At 38.9% G+C, this 21,480-nt stretch overlaps 2 protein-coding genes across 2 annotated transcripts; both read right to left on the reverse strand.

Annotated features, from left to right (window-relative positions):
- Positions 1-2,794: 2,794 nt before the first annotated feature.
- Positions 2,795-3,223, reverse strand: LOC142608905 (copper transporter 2-like). Its single transcript, XM_075780560.1, has one exon. The coding sequence runs from the start codon at positions 3,221-3,223 to the stop codon at positions 2,795-2,797; it is 429 nt and encodes a 142-aa protein (XP_075636675.1).
- A 10,477-nt stretch (positions 3,224-13,700) lies between these two features.
- LOC142608906 (uncharacterized) lies at positions 13,701-14,288 on the reverse strand. Its single transcript, XM_075780561.1, has one exon. The coding sequence runs from the start codon at positions 14,286-14,288 to the stop codon at positions 13,701-13,703; it is 588 nt and encodes a 195-aa protein (XP_075636676.1).
- Positions 14,289-21,480: the final 7,192 nt, after the last annotated feature.

A 21,480-nucleotide genomic window follows, 5' to 3' on the forward strand; every position in this document is an offset into this window, starting at 1 on the left:
GAGGGAGAAAGTTTGGGCTCAGAGCCACAACACACCTGTGGAAAATACATGTTACTATGACCTGTTTCCTTGAACCTAACATTCAGATATTCCTACAAAAACAAAACCCCCAAAAATTTTCACTGTGAATCCAAAAATTAAAAGAAATAGTTTTGCTTGCTCTTTTTTCTCGAGAAATGAAATTACATTGGGAAATAGAATTAACTTGAATCGCTTCCCAAATGGCATATCCGTAGGGCCGAATAACCATGGCGCCACGCACAGGACCATAATTAGCGAGCTCAGCGTTGGCAATGACATCCAGGTACCAAGCGTTGAAGTCCTGCGACCGAGGCGTTATGACTCGGTCTCTGTCCGGGTTGACTCGGCTCTTCGCGTTGCTATCGACTCGTTGTTCCTCGCTCGCCGTCTCCGCAGCTGCAGTTCCCTGAGCCAACGAGAATCGAGCAGCTAAGAGCGGCGGCGGCGGCAACAGCTGCTGAGACTGAAACCAGTGGCTCCAACTCCGCCGTAGAAACGCCGGAGATCTCCGCCGGAGAGAATTGGCGGTGGTGGTGGTGATGGGAGAGAAGAGAGAAGTGAGAGATGGGAGTTTCAAAGACACCACCATTTTTACTGTGTTGAGTGTGCAAGTGAAGAAGAGATAGGACCTTCAGGTTATTCAGCTTTGGTTTTTATTCCCACGTGCCTCTCACCTGAGATTTACCGTTAGTTTATTAACAGAAGAATAACAGAGGTATTAATTTGGCAGGTGTCTAAAGTTCAAGGAGTAAATTGGCCAAAATTAAAGTTAAGGGGGTGTTATGACTACTACTTGAAAGTTTAGGGGGTGTCTGAGCATTTTTCCCTTAATTGTTTGTCATTTGCTCATTATTTGGCACCTAATTTCAATCCAAAAAAAAAAAAAAATCAAAAATTGATAAACTAACTTGGAAGAGAGATATAATAAATTATCATATAAAATTCATCTTTACACAGTCTCATGGCCCTCACCCCACTAGGACCCACTTAAGAGACAAATAACACAAAAGCCAAAAAAGCTGAGTCATAGAGTGAGTGAGTGAGTCAAGAATAAAGAATCCAATAACAATAAACACAAAAAAAATAAAGTCAAATAAATATAAATTGCTTTACTAGCAAAAGATATCACATACACATACTTGATATTTTTATTATGCTATTTAGTATTTAGTTTAGTTCTAGAGAAAAATAGAGAGAATTGAGATGAGAATGACTGAATGAGATACATTGAGGAATTGAGGTGAGGGCTATAGGATTTGAGGTTGAGCGATGAAGGCTGGGTGAGGTCAGCAGCAAGTAGAGCTACAGCGTCACGGCGAGTCCGAGAGGTGTGACCGCATGGCGTGAGGATTGGGAATTCAGGCAGCATGAACTGAGGCCATCAAGCAGAGCGCAGAGGCGTGACTGCATGAAGACTAAGAATTTAGGCAGAAGCGTGAGGTGATTTTTGTTTGATTAGGATTAGGGATTTCGGATTTGGGGTTGGGCTGGGTTGGAAGTGTCTTTAATTTAGAGGAGAAAAATTTTGTATGATTAAGGATTTTGGACTAGCCAGCTGGGCTGAACGTGGATAAATAGTTTTGTTTTATTTGAAACCGTTTTGGACCGGTTGTTGATAATAATTTGGGGGGCCGGATTTAATTCTTGGATTAAGGGGAAATTAAAAAGGGGGAAAAGGGGGGGTGGGTGGGGTAGTCGTGGCCCACGCTGGGTTTGACTACATAATACTAACAATCACGATTCGATTGGTGCGTTTTGATGTGACCTAAGGATGCAGGCATTATCAAAAGATGTAAATACCGTGTGCTAGTTACGCCCTTGGGTTATGGTTGAGGCATTTATCAGACTTTTGAAGCATGCTTTTGGTTTCCCTTTACTGGGCACGATGATGTAAAGTTTCTATTATATTGATTAACCCTACTTTTTAACCGGCATAGTGTCGGTAACAGGTGAGGCTGGAGGTGTCCCTTTATGGCAACCTAGAACTCTCCGGTATTTTTTTTGACCTTTTTCTTGAAGTGCAAAACTTGGGTCTACCCGGTTTAGTACTCTACATTGGATTCTTTAGAATGAAACTTTTAATCACATATTGTCTTCATGGGTGTAATGAACCAGAGCATTAAACCCAAGTCAAGTCATTAAGGCAAAACTTGTTTTATACTCCTACATATGGACCACAAAACTCGATACGCACTATGTTAAATAATATTTTCTTTTGTCCATTAAGCTAGCAAAAGCCTCGTCATATATTTGATCGTCTCACTTGCCTATTGGATGTTTCATCCCTTCTTTCGTCTCATTGATCCCTTTCCTACTAGGCAACAACAATAACCAAATAAAATAAACGGTGCAAGTTGTTTAATTCAACAATAGTTATGGTAGCAATTGATGATAACATTAGGCATTTACCATAGAAAAAATAAATAATAATTACATTGGTAGAAATACTTTTGCCAAAGAGAGAGTAGAATGACTAATAGAAACCTTCTCATTACATCTCTACGTTAATACACGCCAGGTAGGATACACAGACCATACACAGTAAAATAAAGAGCAAGGGTACAATAAACAGACGACAGTCAAATAAAGAGAAAGGGTACAATACACAACAGTAAAAAGATAATCAACTCATGCTGATGCATCTTCCCTCACATAATCTGTGATGGATAGCAGTTTAATTCTTTGATTCATATATGGTAAGACAGATGTATGTGTTGACTGTCTTCTTTGAAATACGTACGTTTTTGTTTGATTATAATATGATACGCAGAAATCAAACTTTGGGAATGACGGCAGTGCGGGACATGGTCTCAGTAGGTTTGGGCACGGCAAGAGCACGAGACTTGACGAGAAAGAAGCCGACGAAATGGCCAGCCAGGGCGGCTATGAAGATTCCAAGGTTGAAGGACATGACAGAGAGCATGACTAAGTAACCAAAACCCATGCGAATAGTATATATGATGGTTTGAGTCAAGGCGCCCAGCATGGGTTTCGTGCTTGAAGGCTTGACATCGGGCAAGATGGACAGCACCTCGATCGCAAAGGCTAGCAAAAACACGAAGAAAAGAGCCAACACGTACATGCCAAGTTTGGTGTCTGGCCACCCATGGAATAGGATTGTGGCATCTTTTCCCCAATAGAAGCTCATTTGCATCATCATATTCATACTTTTATCCGGCATGGGTCCAGGAGGCATCTCCATCTGATCAGTGAGAGAATAGGGACACTTCGGCTTTTGGGAATTCTAAGTTTTCTCTTGTGAATGAGTAATAAACACCGCTATATTATATATGAAGGAGCTGAAACCAATTGTTGGAGCATTTTAATATTAAATAGTTAAAATAAATAAATGTTATAACATAAATGTAAAGATGTGAGAATGAATATAGAAGATAAGGAGTTAGTGAAAATGTTTAATTCCACATTGAAAAGGAGAGAGACTATTTTGTTATTTTTAATTGTGGTGATTAATGGGCTAACACGAATTGTCTTAGATATTGGGCTAGATACGTACGCAAGGGAGATGTGTCAAAAATAGAAATGAATCAGCCAAGAATCTCTTTATTTAAATTAATAAAAATTCATAAGTATTATTCAGTTTCTCTTGTCAAAAATGGAAATGAATCAGCCAAGAATCTCTTTCTTTAAATTAATAAAAAAATTTCTTTGTGTTATTACCATTATCATTGTGTTTGCACCAACAATTTTAAGGAGGTTCATAACATGGATCCTACACAAGAAAAACCAAACGAGCCTGTTGGAGCTTCAAGAGGTGGAAGGAAAGGTCCTCTTCTACTTGAGCCTTCTCAAAGTCACCTACATCCTCACTGATAAAAATCCGTCAAAGGTTCCTACCGATGAGATGAGTGAGGAAGAATATAGTCTCCATCAAGAAAAAATAGATAAGTATACAAAAGATGAATACAATTGTCGCTCTTATCTTTTGAATTGTCACGTCGATCATTTTTATGATTATTAGGATACAACTTATAATTCTACCAAGAAAATTTGGAAAGCTTTACAAAGCAAGTATAATATCGAGGAGGCTGGTGCAAAGAAGTACGATGCTAGTAGATTTTTCCGTTGCCAAATGATGGATGGAAAATCGGTGGTGGATCAAGCACAAGACTTTCAAATGATTGTAGCAGAATTAAGATCCGAAAACATAAAGATTGGAAACAATTTGGTGGTAGCTGACATAATTGATAAACTACTACAATCTTGGAGAGAGTTTCAAAAAACTTTGCAGCACAAACAAAAGGAGACATCCTTAGAGACTTTGATCACACGCATCCGTGTGAGGAGGAGGAGGCTAGAGGACAAGATGTACTCATAACACAAGAGAGCAATGGTAATTCCACCACAAAGGTAAATCTTATTTCAGCCAATAATAATATGCCCAAAAATCATTTTCCTAGAAATGGTCAACTGAAGCCTCTAAAGAGAGCCTTTAAAAATAATAATAGATCTCAAGGAAGGGGAAACCCGAATAAAAATTACAATAAGAACCAAGGACCCCCTTCACAAGATCAATTTAATAGATCCTGTTTTGTCTGTGGCAAGAGTGGGTATATTGCTCGATTTTGCAAATTTCGGAAACGTGAAACTGTCCCACAGGCTAACGTAACCAAAGAACCTTTAGTGGCTATGATTACAGACGTCAATATGGTGCAACATGTTGAAAGGTGGTGGGCAGATTCTAGTGCTAATAGGCACGTCTGCTATGACAAAAATTGGTTCAAATTGTACGCTCCTTTTGAAGAAGAAAAAACTGTTATGCTTGGTGACTCTAGCAAAACCAAGGTTTTTGGGAGTGGTGAGGTTGAATTGAAATTCACTTCTGGATGCGTGCTAACATTGAAAGATGTTCTTTACACTCTGTCCATGAGGAAGAATTTGATGTCAAGTTTTTTGCTTAACAAGGCTGGCTTCAAGCAAACTATGGAATCTGATAATTATGTAATCACTAAAAATGGATTATTTGTGGGCAAGGGTTATGCTTGTGATGGAATGTTTAAATTGAATGTTGAGAATAATAAAGCATCTACCAGTTCAATTTATATGCTTTTATATGCTTTCTTCTATTAATTTCTGGCATGCTCGTTTGTGTCATATAAATAGTAGATATGTGGGAATCATGAGTAGTTTAGGATTAATTCCAAGACTGTCAAAGATTTTGAAAAATGTGAAACTTGTAGTCAAGCTAAGATTACAAAAAAGCCTCATAAAAGTGTTGTAAGAAATACCAAATTGCTTGAGTTAATTCACTCCGATTTATGTAAATTTGATGGAATTTTAACTCATGGAAGAAATAGATATATTATCACTTTTATTGATGATTTTTCAAAATATACAACTATTTATTTGTTGAAAAAAAAAAGTGATGCTTTTGAAAAATTTCAAGATTTTTTAAAAGAAGTTGAAAATCAATTCGGTAGAAAAATAAAAAGAATAAGAAGTAATAGAGGTCGTGAGTGAATCAAGTGCATTCAACTTATTTGTTCAGTCTTTGGGAATTATCCATGAAACTACTGCACCATACTCACTTGCTTCTAATGGTGTGGCTGAAAGAAAAAATAGAACTTTAATTGAGATAACAAATGCCATGTTAATTGAATCTGGTGCACCTTTACATTTTTGGGGTGAAGCTATTTTAACTACATGTCATGTTTTGAATAGGGTGCCGCATAAAAAGTCACACACCATACCTTTTGAGATGTGGAAAGGACATAAGCCAAATTTGGAATATTTGAGAGTATGGGGTTGTCTTGCTTATGTAAGGCTTACTGACCTTAAAATACATAAATTAGGTATAAGAGCTACTATCTGTGCTTTTCTTGGTTATGCGATTAATAGTGCAGCCTATAGATTTTTTGATCTTGAAAACAAAATAATTTTTGAATCTGGTGATGCAATTTTTCATGAAGAAAAATTTCCTTTTAAATTAAAAAATAGTGGGGGTGAAGAAAATATTTTGTCACAACCTAGTTCTTCTACTTCACATTTACAAAATCAAGAAAATTTTGAAATGGAACCTAGAAGGAGTAAAAGAGCTAGAGTTGAAAAGGATTTTGGTCCTGATTATTATGTTTTTAACATTGAGAAAAATTCCCAAAATTTAAAAGAGGCTTTAACATCATCTGATGCTATATTTTGAAAAGAGACTGTAAATGATAAGATGGAATCTCTAATTTATAATAAAACTTGGAACTTAATAGATCTTCCACCGAGTTGTAAGACCATAGGTTGTAAATAGGTCCTTAGAAAAAAGTTGAAACTGGATAGATCAATAGATAAGTTTAAAGGTAGACTTGTTGCAAAAGGCTTTAAACAAAAACTTGATCTTGATTTCTTTGATACATTTTCTCCGGTAACAAGAATTACATCTATTAGATTGTTAATTGCTATTGCTGCAATCTTTGATTTGAAAATTCATCAAATGAATGTAAAAACTGCTTTTCTAAATGGGGACTTAGAGGAAGAGATTTATATGGATCAACCCGAAGGCTTTGTAGAGCCTGGACAATAAAGCAATGTATGTAAGCTAACTAAATCCCTATATGGCTTAAAACAAGCACCTAAGCAGTGGCATGAAAAGTTTGATTTTTGCATGATTGAGAATGGTGATAAATCAAATGAATGTGATAAATGTATTTATTCTAAATCATGGAATAATTTACATGTTATTATTAGCCTTTATGTGGATGATATGTTGATTTTTGGCTCAAATATGCATGTTATAAATGAGACAAAAAATATGCTTAAAAGCCATTTTGATATGAAAGATCTTGGTGAGGCTAATTTTATTTTGGGCATGAAAATTACAAAAACATGTGATGGAATATATCTTGATCAATCACATTATGTTGAGAAAATATTGAGAAAATATAATTTTCATGATCACAAAAGTGTAGCTACTCCTTTTGATTCTAGTGTTAATTTATTTCCTGTGAATATTGATGATGAGATTTTTAATCAAAAAGATTATGCCAGCATCATTGGTAGTTTGCGTTATGCTACTGATTGTACTAGACTTGACATTGCATATGCAGTAGGAGTGCTAAGTAGATTTACAAGCAAGCCTATTAAAGATCATTGGCTAGCTAATGAGTGAGTTATGAGATATTTAATTGGTACCAAAATCTATGTCTTATTTTATAAAAAATACCCTGTTGTGATTGAAGGTTTTAGTGATGCTGATTGGAATACTTTGTCAGGTGATTCTCTCTCTACCACTGGTTATATTTTTGCATTAGGTAGTGGTACTATTTGTTGAAAATCTAAAAAACAAACAATAATTGCTAATTCAACAATGGAAGCTGAATTAATAGCATTAGCTTTAGCTAGTGAAGAGGCAAATTGGCTTAGAGATTTGTTATATGAAATTCCACTTTGAAAAAAGCCAATTCCACCTATATTAATTCATTGTGATAGCACTGCCGCAATTGGTAGAGTTAAAAACCGTTATTACAATGGTAAATCCAGACCTATAAGAAGAAAGCACAGTACTATGCGATCTTATTTGAGTAGTGACATCATAATTGTGGATTATATTAAATCTAATGATAATCTTGCAGTTCCATTTACCAAGGCCTTGGCAAAAGATAGGGTCTGAAATATATCGAGGGGGATGGGACTAAAGTCCATAGAATCATGAGCCATGTATGAGAATATCCAACCCAAGAATACTTTGTGTAGAGGTTGTTCTAGCTATACGACACTTGTTGGGCTGTTGTATCCTGGGGGAGACAAGTCAGAGACGGTCTGCACCGGTTACAAAGTTTAGCCAACCAAGAGCTTGAATCTCCTTAAAGAGAGTGAGTGCCGTGTCTCAATCCAAATAGTGCTGTGTAATCTCTTTCTTTAAATTAATAAAAATTTATATGTATTATTTAGTTTTTCTTTGTATTATTTCCATTATCATTGTGTTTGCACCAACACCAATGACTGTGGAGGTAATGACGAGGACTGAGAGATAAAAGGCTATTAGATAGCTTTGGTTGCTTAAAATGTTTTATTTTTATTTTTGGCTAATAAATTCCTCAAAGGCTCAAATGTTGCCAAAAAATCCTCATTTGCACATTCACGTTATTATAATTATCAAATTATTAAAAATAAAAAATTCTAACAATTGTTATCATTATTATTTTTATTATATCCCCTAATGCTCCTCTAAAGAAAAAGTAAATAAAAATCTCCTAATGCTCCATATTTCACTGTTAGGATAGTTTAACTTATAATTTGAGAAATATCATTTTTATATAATTTATGAGTCATGTTAATGAGTGTCTTTGAGACAATTGTTAATAGATTATTTTAGAAAAGTTTAAATATCACTTCAATTGAAAATATAAAAGGTTGTTGATGATGCGAAAATTTTCAATTGTGTAGGTTCGTCCAAATGAAGCAGGAACCTCGTCGCTGTACTTGCAAGTGTAGGGAAAAGCTTTCCTCAGGTGGTCACAAGTGTGGTGCCTACCACAGAGTCTCCGAAGATAAAGTCAATGTATAGAAGCTTTTTAGGAAGTAAGAAAGCTTAGAATATCAGAGTTACGTGCACTAGTATATTTTGGATGTGTGTATATGTACCTTCTCTAGTTCTGATGAGCGAGTATATATATAACTTTTTAGTTTCTAGCCGTTAGGGCCTTAATTGTGGCTTTAGTGCTCTCTTCGTAACGCATCTGGGCTTATTAATGTGGGTTTTGATGAGTTTCCAACGGTCTGACAGCTAATTGGTAACTGTCCAAGGCATTGAAACCTCTTATTAATGACTTGCCTTCCTTTTTCCATGCCGTGGCTTGGTGGATGAAGATGTTTGATGAGGTTGTTTGGGCAAGAGAGTTCGTTGGTCCCTTTAGCTGCCCTCCCAGGTTCTGTGGTCGTCCTTGCGGGTCATGACGACCACCAGAAGGTGAGAGGTTTTTTGCCCAAACATGACTCTTGGCGTTTTGTTCATTTAATGTGTAGTGGCAATGTTGTACACATCGTGGCCACGTGGCACGTTTTGACTGGCGGAGTTAACGCCCCACGAGTGTGACTCTTCAGGTTTCCCGCTGATTTTTCAGTTTTTTTTCTGTGCCTAGTTTTTAAACTTCATTTCTTTTCTCTTTCTTCTTCACTTTCCCTTTCTTCCGCCATTGTTGCTTTGTGCTTCTTCTTCTTCGAGCTACTCTCCCTTCAATTTTTGTTGTTGTTGTTGTGTTTTTCCTTCCTGTGGCTGCCTTTTGAGGTATGGCTTCTTCTCCCCTTCTTTACTCTTCGTAGAATAGGTAATTTGTATGGGTTTCTGATTTTTCTTTCTGTTTTGGGTTTTTAGGATTTTGTTCTTCTTTTTTTTGTTTTCGAGGTTCCATGGTTGGTAGCTCTGAATTTAGGACATTTTGTCCCTCTGTTTCATTTCTTTTTGCATGTTTGGGGGCTTCTCTAGGAACTTCTCGCACATTTTGTCCTTTAGTTGAAGGTTTTGTGTTTGGGGGTAGTGGCCTAGATCTAGTTTTGGCTAATCTACTTCCTTTGCTCCGAGAGTCAGTAAATTGGTTTGAGGGAGTTATGGGTGAGAGTAGAGCTATGTCTAAGGTAAGATCTAGCAAACTTGAGACGGGATTGTAGTCTAGCGACGATCTTGTTGAGAGGTAAGAGGATACCGCAGCCTCTGGCTTGAAGGAGGTTAGAGCTTTCCACGCCCTCGGGGAGGCGTGTGGTTCGGACGCTGAAACCTTTACCAGGTTTAGGGATAGGATTCAATTTCTTAAAAGGGTTAGGGTTCGTCTTCCTCAAATGGAGGAACGAGCTTGTCATCTCTTGCTTGGGGAGGTGTGCTTTTGCGAGGCCGTTTTCTAGTGCGGGCTTAGGTTCCCCATCCACCCCTTCGTTATGGAGCTTCTAAGTCGCTTCAATATCGCTCCTGGGCAACTTATGCCAAATTCGTGGAGGATTGTAGTCAGCTGTATGGAGATATGGCTGGTTGTCATAGAGGGAGACATGATTAGGGTGGACGAATTGACGTATTTATATCGTCTAAAGAAGCCCAAAAAGTATAGGTACTATGAGCTTGTGCCCTGGGTTTGGAAGGCTAGGATCATCACCGATCTGCCCTTGTCTTTCAGATATTGGAAATCCAAGTTCTTCTTCATGTCTGGGGATGATTGGGAGACTCCTTCCAATGAAGTTTGGGGGGACGTCCCTAGGTTGCTCTGTTGTTGGAGAGCCCTGAGTCTAGGTGCGTCGTCTTTCTACTAGTGCCCTTTTTTCTTTTTTCTTTTCCCTTTCTATTTATATTATTATTTTATTATCATTACTAACTTTTCTACTTCATGACTATGCAGTTAAAAGGCGTCCCAAGCTCAAGAGCAGATATAAGAGCTGTGTAGAGGCAGCTATAGAGTACGCAAAGACGATTGACGACTTTGATGATTTGGTTGACCCAAGAGTTTTGGCTCGTCATTGTCTGGATCCAGAGCCTTCCACCTACGTTCTTCGTGCCATCGAGATTGAAGAGAAGAGTAAGTGCTTTCTCGGTTCATTGCTATCTTTAATTCTCTTCATTTTTCCTCTTTTTTTTTAAGTGTCTTTATTTTGCAGAGATGACGATGAAATTTAATCAAGAAATGTACGCCAAGATGAGGGCAAAGAAGAACAAGCCTCTTTCCAACCTTGGGAAGAGGGTAGTGCGTATAGTGGAGAAAGGGACTCCCATCACTCCAGCCACGTCCGTCCCGGAAGCGACGAGGATTGCTTCCCTAACCATGTAGGTGAAGGAGATAACCCCTTGGATGAAGAAGCCGCATCTCGCAGACAAGGGGAAAGAGAAGACTGGTTCAAGGTCATCAAGTATCTGGGACGACGCTGGTCTTGTGCTGACGAGGGCACAAGATGCCTTCACCATTGAAGACCTCCAGGTCCTTTCTGGCATGCCATCTAATGAGATTGTGGGTCGTCATATCCATAAGTTCGTCCAGGTAATAAAGTTGTATCATTTGCCTATGCTTTTTTTTTGCATGGTTCTGAAAGGTGGATTCTCTTTTAGGTTATGGGGGAGACCGTTCACATTACCTTAAAGTACTTGAGTCAGGAGGCAAAGGCCACCTCCGTGGGGTCCAAGTTGCAGGGTCTAGAGGCAGAGAACTCAAAGCTGAAGAGGGACCTCATCTCTGCCATGGACGAGGCCAATACTACCAAGGAGAAGGCAAAGGTCCTATTCGACGACTTGAGGGTCGAAAGGCAGTTGACATTGGAGAAGGACGAGCAACTCATGGCTACAAAGGAGAGAGTGAAGACCATCGCGGCCAAGTCCATCGAAGCCTTCCAGTAGACTAATAAGCTCACCCCACTGGAGTAGACCTGGAGAGTTTGGACCTGGAGGTGGTGGATAAGAAGATGGCTGAGGACGAGGCTGCCTAGGCTGCTCAAGTTGCTGCTCATGACCCCGTAGGGGACGTTCCAAAGCCCACCGACGCTGATGGTGACAAAGCCACCGTTTGAACCTGTTTGTTAGAGATTTTTTTTTTTAGGTGCCCAGTGTTTTTGGGCTTTTAATTCCAACGTCAAATATTTTTTGCCTAGTGGTTTTTGGGCTTTTAATTCATACATAATGTATTCATGCTTATCGTTTTATTTTTATGCCTTCGTCTGTTTGTTCTTCATTGTGCGTGGTGTTTACTTTTGTCTGTCAATGATTCCTATCCGTCTAGGTGGAACTTTACCACTTGGCCAATCTTTGGATGAATTATACCTTTATGAAGAACCTTGTCATCTAGCTGTTTAGACTTTCGTTAGAAATTTACATCCGTCTAGGCGGAATTTTATTACTTTGCCAATTTCTAGGTGACTTACACCCATTTAAGGGATCTATTCACTTAATGTCGTCAGTAATTTACATTTGTCTAGGCGAAATCTTATTACTTAGCCAATTTTTAGGTGACTTACACCCATTTAAGGGATCTTGTCATTTGGCATCGTTAGTAATTTACATTTGTCTAGGCGAAATCTTATTACTTAGCCAATTTCTAGGTGACTTACACCTATTTAAGGGATCTTGTCATTTGGCGTCGTCAGTAATTTACATCCTTCTAGGTGGAATCTTATTTCTTAGCCAATTTCTAGTTGACTTACAGCCATTTAAGGGATCTTGTCATTTGGCGTTGTCAGTAATTTACATCCGTCTAGGCGAAATCTTATTACTTAGCTAATTTCTAGGTGACTTACACTTATTTAAGGGATCTTGTCATTTGACGTCATTAGTAATTTATATCCGTCTAGGTAGAATCTTATTACTTAACCAATATTTTGTTCTTAGACTCCTAGATTTTCATGCATCACGTTAAAACGTTGGCTAAATTGTTCTTTTATTGCTTTATTTCAAACATGAATACAATTGTCTATTACATTTATTGATGGTACCTCTTCAAATGCTCGATATTCCATGGTCATGGCAGTTTCCTCCTGTCCAACGTTTCCACGTGATAGCTGCCTTGCTTGGAATAATGGGTGACTTTGTAGAGTCCTTCCCAGGTTAGGCCAAGCTTTCCCTAGGTCGGGTCCTTGGTAGTAAGTGTGACTTTGCGTAGGACAAGGTCTCCTATGTTAAGTCGTCTGAGCTTTACTCTCTTGTTGTAGTACTCAGCTATCTTCTGCTGGTACTTTGCCATCTTATAGGATGCTCTGTCTCTAGATTCATCAAAGCAATCTAGGTTGACTCTTAGTTGATCGTCATTGCTGCCTTCGTGGAAGACTTCTTGACTCATGCCGGTGATTCCCACTTCGACTGGGATTACTGTCTCAGTGCTATAGGTGAGCTTGAAGGGGGTCTCTCTTGTTGGGGTTTTTGCAGTAGTCCTGTAAGCCCATAGGACGTTGGGCAACTCCTCCGGCCATGCGCCCTTTGCCTCATCCAACTGAGCTTTGATGATCTTAAGTAGTGTCTGCTTCGTCACTTTTGTCTGATTGTTAGCTTAGGGGTGAGCTAGGGACGAGAATTGGTTCTTGATCCCTAGCCTTAAACAGAAGTCCCTGAAGTCTTGACTGTTAAACTATTGCCCGTTGTCTGATATGATCGTCTGTGGTATCCCGAATTGGCAAACTATATCCTTCCACACAAAGTTCTGGACCTTTGCCTCTGTTATGGTTGATATTGCTTCTGCTTCAACCCATTTTGTGAAATTGTCAATTGCAACCTGTAAAAACTTTACCTGTTTCTTACCTTGGGGTAATGGGCCTACGATGTCAAGCCCCCACTGGGCGAATGACCATGGGGACGCTATCGGTGTCAGTTTCTTTGTTGGGATGCGTTGGACATTCCTAAACCTTTGGCATTTGTCGCACCTCTTGATGAACTCCCTTACATCATTCTGCAAAGTAGGCCAGAAGTAACCTGTTCTAATAACCTTGCTTATCATGGATCTTGGGCCTACATGGTCTCCGCAAATTCCTTAATGGATCTCTTCCAGAATATATTTCGCTTCCTCCTCATTGACGCACTTCACGTAAGGCATGGAGAAGCCTTTTTTGTATAGGGCATCGTTCAGGATCCTGAACTTGGCTACCCTTTTCCAGACCTTCCTGGCCTCCTCAGCGTCCTGTGGAAGCCGTTCGTCTTGAAGGAAAGACAAAATTGGGGTCATCTAGTTGCTTTCGCTCTGGATTACGAAGGTGAGGACCTCTTCGATGCTAGGACATTTCTAGACTTCCATTTTTAAGTCTGTATTCGTTGGTCCCGTTTCTGACGATGCTTGCTTTGCCAGCTTGTCTGCCCCCATATTCTGGCTTCTAAGGACCTGTGTGAACTCCACCCTATCAAATTCCTGTGTTAAAAGTTTCATCAGCCTCAGGTAGTTCTGCATTCTTTCCTCCTTTGCTTTATACTTGCCCTTTATTTGCTCCACGACCAGCTTTAAATCGCTTTGGACAAGCAAGTTTTTGACTCCTAGTGCCTTCCCAACCTTTAGCCCCGTCAATACTCCTTTGTACTCGGCTTCGTTGTTGGTGGTCGGGAATGTTAGCTGAATTCCGTATTTGATCGTCTCTCTTTCTGGGGTGATGATAATGACCCCCACTCCGCCCCCTTTTCGAGCTGACGAATCGTCAGTTTGGATCATCCATCTTTCTGCCTTGTCCGGTGCCCCTTCTTCGCCTGGGATTGTGAATTCTGCGATGAAGTTTGCTAGTGCATGTACCTTGATAGTTGTCCTTGGGTGGTACTCAATGTCGAACTGTCTAAGTTCTATCGCCCTTTGGATCATCCTTCCTGCAGCCTTGGGCTTGTTCATAGACTTTTTTATTGATTAGCCTCTCATCACCAAGATAAGGTTTGCTTGGAAGTAGAGGCGCAGTTTGTGAGAAGCTACAATCAATAAGAATGCAATCTTCTCGATTCGCGGGTATTCGGCTTCTGTACCTTGGAAGGCTTGATTGATGTAGTAAACTGGGAGCTGTGTTTTGTGCTCTTCCCCGTTAGGAAATTTAGACCCCGGTTGATACAATTAATAAGTTTTAAACCCAAGTTGTTAATTAGATTTATTATGCATAAAACTTATTAAAACAAACAAACATCAATATCATGTCAAAACTAAATGCAGCAGAAAAATAAATAAGACAAGATATGATGACCCAGGAAAACCAATGAAACCAACCAGTTTCACAGAAAAAAACCTGGGGGGAAACCTTCCCAAAAAGCAATCCACTATAGTAAAGAGAAGTTTCAAATCTAGTACAAAACCTTTATCCCTAGACTCTACAATGCCCGTAGATGAACTCACAGTAGAAACCTTCTATCGCTTGAGAACCTCTGAACTCTTCAATATATGAACGCCACCCTTTGATGCACGGATCCCAGTACGTGACTAATTCCTTTGCACGAATCCCAGTACGTGACTTACTTACCAACTTGAGAAAGAAGAATGTTGGCTGCAAAGTTCTTCACTCCATTAACAATGAAGATCAAAAAGCACTTGGTTACAAAACCCTAAGGCGCAAAGACGCAGTAGCTTCTTTCTAGAGAAAATAAGGCTTCGGTCACCTTTTGCATATGTTCTCCTTGTATTCTCTTATGTGACGGCCTCTAAAATAAGCCTTATATATGCCTAGGGTTGTGAGAAAAGAAACCCTACACAGATACAAAAGCCTGACCCAAAAATCAGATTTGAAAATCCTGATTTTCGTAACCTCAATAGATAGCATTTGTCGAGCCTCATTAAACCTCGATAGATAGCTATCTGTCGAGCAGCTGTCGAGAAGCTGTTCGCAGGTGTCCAGCTTTAGTAAACACATTTTCTTCACTTGTTCTTAGTCCAATCTTCATGGCTTTAATACTAAACTTGAACAACATGTTCTTTGAGTATTAAACACATCCTAGGTCAATCCACATACAAGTAAAGTGCGTTTTGTCAAAGGATTAGCCAATTGCATAAAATATGTCCTTAACATTCCTGAATCAAGGCTGCGCTCACAGTTGTAGCTGATACTGCTAAGTAAAAATACAAATTTTCTCCCTCCTTGGATGGGCTTAGGAGGGGTGGATTGCTCAGGTAGTGCTTGAGCTCCTAGAAAGATTTCTCACATTCGTCTGTCCAAGCGAAGGCCTGCTTCAGCGTCTTGAAGAAGGGTAGGCATTTGTCCGTTGCTTTAGAGACGAACCTGTCGAGCGTTGCTATCCTCCTGTGAGTCTCTAGACTTCCTTCACGGTCTTGGGCGATGTCATCTCTAGTATGGCTCGTACCTTCTCTGGGTTTGCTTCTATCCCTTTCTAGGACATTATGAACCCTAAGAACTTCCCTGACGCCACCCCAAAGGCACACTTACTGGGGTTCAACTTCATTTTATATTGCCTGAGAGTTGTGAATGTCTCTTGGAGGTTGTCCAGGTCAGCAGACTCTTCTTTACTCCTGATGAGCATGTCATCCACGTATACTTCCATGTTCCTCCTGATTTGTTTACTAAACATTTTATTTACTAACCTCTGGTAGGTTGCTCCTACATTTTTCAGCCCGAAGGGCATCACCTTGTAGCAAGAGGGCCCTTGGCTTGTGATGAATGCAGTTTTCTCCTAGTCTTCCTCCGCCATTTTTATCTGATTGTACCCTTAGAATGCGTCCATGAAAGTCAGCAGCTTATGTCCTGTTGTGGAATCTAACAGTTGATCAATCCTTGGCAAGGGAAAGCTGTGTTTTGGGCAGGCCTTGTTTAGGTCTGTGAAGTCCACGCACATCCTCCATTTCCCATTTGCTTTCTTTACCAGAACGATGTTGGCGAGCCAGTCTGGGTAATAGGCCTCACGAATGAAGTTCGCTGCTAGCAGTTTATTCACTTCATCCATGATTACCCGGTTTCGTTCCGGAGCAAACACTTGTCGTCTTTGCTGGACAAGCTTTTTCTCGGGATCCATATTTAGCCTATGTTGGATGATTTTAGTGGATATGCCTGGCATGTCCTCGTGGATTCATACGAAGATGTCCAGGTTCTCCTTGAGGAATTGGATTAATTTCCCCTTCATTTCCGTACTTATGGTCGCTCTACTCTTATAGTCTTCGTTGGTTCTCTGTCTACCAACTCCACTGTTTCTAGGGCTTCCACCTTCTCTTCTTATTTTTCCTTTGTCATCCACGTATGGTTTTCCTTCATAGATAACATTGCTTGGTAGCACTTCCTAGCTAGCACCTGGTCTCCTTTTACCTCTCCTACACCATTTTTTGTTGGGAACTTTACCTTCAGGCAGTAAGTGGACGTGGCCGCCTTCCAGCGATTGAGCGTAAGCCTCTTAATGATGGCGTTGTATGAAGAAGGATGTTCTACCACTAGAAAGTCTAGTTGACGAGTTAGTTGTCGTAGGTAAGACCTCACTGTGACCGTCAATGTTACTGTACCTTTGGGATACACTCTGTCCCCACTGAAGCTAATGAGGGGGGACTCAAAGGGACGCAACCTACCTGGATCTAGCTTTAACTGTTGAAAAGCAGAGATGTGGATGATGTTTGCGGAGCTGCCATTGTCCACAAGGATTCTCCTAATGTTGAACCCCTCTATTATAAGCATTATAACTAAGGGGTCGTCATGTGGCTGCTTTACTCCTCTAGCGTCTTCTTCCGAGAAAAACATGTCATTGTCCGTCCGTCTTTGCTTCAAGGGTGGTATCCTGTGGATGTTGTTCACTTGCCTCTGGTGTGATTTCTTGAGGGATCTGAACAATCCTCCTGTGGATGGCCCACCTATGATCATCTTTTTTTCCCTGATCACACTTTGTGGACGGTAGGACGCGTGGTTGTCGTCCCTTGGTGAGACTTCGTGCTTGTCCATGTTATTATCCCTGGATTTGTTGGAGTCTCATTTTTTGACATATTTCTTCAACTTTCCTTTTCGTATGAGCTCCTTTATCTGCACCTTCAGGTCTTGGCAATCTTTTGTGTAGTGGCCATGATCCTTGTGGAAATGACAATATTTCTTCTTGTCACGCACATTGTATGACGAGTGCAATGGCCTCGACCATTTGAGGTAATGCTCATCCTTGATCAGTGCCAACATTTTATCAACATGCATAACTAAAGGAGTGAATTTTACCGTTCTAGGGGTTTTATCATCTTTCCTTTTATTCCCTTCAGTATTCTGACAACTGTCCACTCCTTTTTCATCCTCTTCGGTCGTCTTCCTTTCTTTCCCTTTCCTTGGACTTCTCTACATCTTCTATTGCTGCTAGGGCGGCTTCGGCGTTCATGTACTTCTGCGCCTTCAGGAACATCTTTGCCATCGTCTTTGGGGGATTCTTCGCGAGTGAGACCAAGAACTCCCTGGATTTCAAACTAGCTTTAAAGGTTGTCAGCTGTACCTTGTCATTAGCTTCGTTGACCTCCAAAGTTTCTCGAGTGAAGCGCTTCATGTATGACCTTAGGGTCTCCTTTTCTCCTTACCCTATGTTAAGTAAGTGGTCTGCTGGCCTTCTCGGGTGTTGTCCCTCGATGAAGTGGCGTAAGAAGGAATTGCCCAACTGCTCAAAGCTATTGATGGACGATGTTGGTAACTTTGTGAACCACTCCCTCGCAGCTCCTTTGAGGGTGGTGGGGAAAGAACGACACAGTATTTCATTAGGAGGCTGTTGAAGACCTAAAGCTGTCTTGAAAGTGTTGAGATGATTTAGAGGGTCTTTCAATCCATCAAACGACTCGAGCTGAGGTAGGTGAAATTTCGATAGAACTGAGCATTCTAGGATCATCGTCGTGAAGGGTGAATCCGTTGTCCTGATCATTCTATCCAAGCTTTGGTCCGTTTTTCCCTTAATGGCGCTCTTTAGCTTGTCCATCTCCTTTCTCATTTCCCGGAGAAGGTCCAAGCTTGGTCCTTCTGGGGTGGCAGGTCCCTAGTGGTCATTCCTTCTTTGACTATCTCCATCATCCTCCTGGTTGGTCCTAGATCGGTTCTCTTCTTGCTGCAATCGCAACCTCATTTTCTAGTTCTGTTTGGTAAGCTCTTCCACACTAGCTGTGAGTGTTTGGATTTGCAGAGCTAATGCAGCGGAATCTAGATTGGACTCCATCTAGACTTGTGAGTTGAATGGAACTACGCTTTCGAACTTAAGTGTGAAATGTTGTCCCCATAGACGACGCCAAACTGATGATGCGAAAATCGTCAATTGTGTAGGTTTGTCCAGATGAAGCAGGAACCTTGTTGTTGTACCTGCAAGTGTGGTGAAAAGCTTTCCTCAGGTGGTCACCGGTGTAGTGCCTGCCACAGAGTCTTCGATGATAAAGTCAGCGTATAGAAGCTTTTTAGGAAGTAAGAAAGCTTAGAGTATCAGAATTACATGCATTAGTATATTTTGGATGTGTGTATATGTACCTTCTCTGGTTCTTATGCGCGTATATATATATATATATATATATATATATATATATATATATATATATATATATATGTATAGCTTCATAGTTTCTAGCTGTTGGGACCTTAATTGTGGCTTTAGTGCTCTCTTCGTAACGCCTTTGGGCTTATTAATGTGGATTTTGATGAGCTTCCAACGGTCTGACAGTTAATTGGTAACTGTTTGAGGCATTAAAATGTTTTATTAATGATTTGCCTTCCTTCGTCCATGCTGTAGCTTGGTGGACGAAGATGTTTGATGAGGTTGTTTGGACAAGAGAGTTCGTTGGTCCCATCAGTTGTAAAAAAAGTTAATTGTTTTTCTCTTTTTTCATAAAAAATTTCTAAAAATATTTTTTAAACTAATGCCTATAGGACACCCATTAACATTTTTTTATATTAACATTATTTTTGTTTCTTATTTTATAATCATATTTTGTTAGGAATGTAAATTGTACTTAGTAATGTTATTTTATATGTTTGGTCAGACCCGACAACCAATGGAGGCACCTTTTCCGTCATTTTCGGGTAGTATACCCCAAAAGCCTATCACAGATATTTTATCTTGGATTAATCGCAACGTATTACTTTAGTTGGTACATACTTTGCTGAAAGAGCTATGAAATTTTTTATATTATATTCGTTGTAGACTAATTGAATTTTTTTATTACTTATAGCTGATGCGGAATGGCTCTTTGGCTTTTCATGGCTATACAATCACATTGGGAAAAATATATATTTGACATAGAACCAAGACTTTCATTTACAAATACGCAATACTTTCGGTCTTTCTCGTATATTTGGTGCACGAAGTTAATAAACTATATAAATAAATTTTCATTTTCCAAATGATTATGAAATTTTTTATATTATATTCGTTGTAGACTAATTGAATTTTTTTATTACTTATAGCTGATGCGGAATGGCTCTTTGGCTTTTCATGGCTATACAATCACATTGGGAAAAATATATATTTGACATAGAACCAAGACTTTCATTTACAAATACGCAATACTTTCGGTCTTTCTCGTATATTTGGTGCACGAAGTTAATAAACTATATAAATAAATTTTCATTTTCCAAATGATTGACGTCACATTAGTAGTGACCTCAATTTATATAAAACTCTTTACAAAAGTCTTCGTTAGTAAAGTAATTTAGGGAGTGTTTGGGAGAGTAGTTTGAGTTATGTTGTTTGAGTGTTTTTGATATACATGTGGGTGAAAAAGTGTATAAAAAAATGTGTAATGTTGTTTAAAATGTGTTAAAATGTGTCAAAACTATGCTGTCAAATGGGCCCTTAGTAACCTAAAAAAGGCCACCCATTAAATGACAAATTATTAGGTAAGGACATTAATCTTAAACTCTATGGGCGAAGACTAAAGGATTAAGGTGTAATAAAAATAATGGTTAATTATAAAAATCTATCCTAAATTATGTAATATTTGTACTTTGTACCCTACCTTATGAAAATTACAATTATCACCTCAATTGTAACAAACCACATACAAATTGCACCCAATAGAATGACCGTAGTCATTTTAGTTGTGACCATCAAAAAATTGAATTCTCCTTTATATATATATATATATATATATAATTGAATATATAAATATTAGGTAAAGACATTGTATTCCTAATGTGGTGAATTTATTTGAGTTTAAAAAAAAAATATTTATATACATAAAAATTAATTAAAAAAAATATTTATTTGCCTTTTGATATCTTTTTTCCTACTTAAAATATATTTTTCTTGTTTTTTAAGATAAAAAATTAGTAATAAATATTTTGTATTCAAGTTCTCTAACACTTTCTAACTGGTAATATGATTAATCTATTTAATCTTAGGATATAGTTAACCTTAAATAAGATTATAAAATGGAGAGCAGCAACTAAAGTTGTATATAGGAAAAAAAAGGGGTTGAGTTTAAAAATCAAGAGGGAGAGAGTTTTTTTTCCTTCCATTTTATTTTGGTGTTTTGTTTTTAGAAATAGTCACTGGCTCTTTCTTGGAAAGGTTTAAAATGTTGAAGATACTGATAATCATCTCAGACCCAAGCCCAAATTGAAGCAAGCCAACTTGATGAGATTGAATTGATGGGATTAAATTAGGGATTGCGCCTGAGGTTGAAGATGGACTTTTGGGAGTTACCATTGGAGCCCGTTGCAGTTTTGAATTACAATGAAATGCACCGTTTCATTTACTGCTATTTATTGATACGCACCGTTTACATCTGTTATGTGTATCTGTGTATTAAGCTTAAAACGGTGTCGTAAAGTCATTGCTCTAAGTCCAGAGGTTTAGGCCCGTAAAACAGTTACAAATCAGTTAAGCTCTGCTTTCGTAATTCACGAGCTTGATCCACATAATGTGGAAAGAGAGTTAAGAGGCTTAGTCTCATCTTTGTACTATATAAACATTTGTACACAATAGTTTTCATTTATGCAAGATTTCACAGTTTCAATCTTTGCTCTCTTTCTCTCTCTCTCTCTCTCTCTCTCTCAAACTCACTCTTCTTCTTCTTCAATTTCTCTGTTTCTTTGTTAGTTTCTGTGTTTTCTACTTGCTTTAATAGCAGAATCATATCATTTCTTCTTAAAAAACTATTAAATTTG

Source organism: Castanea sativa, chromosome 9 (assembly GCF_040712315.1).
Source record: "Castanea sativa cultivar Marrone di Chiusa Pesio chromosome 9, ASM4071231v1".
Taxonomy (NCBI): Eukaryota; Viridiplantae; Streptophyta; class Magnoliopsida; order Fagales; family Fagaceae; genus Castanea; species Castanea sativa.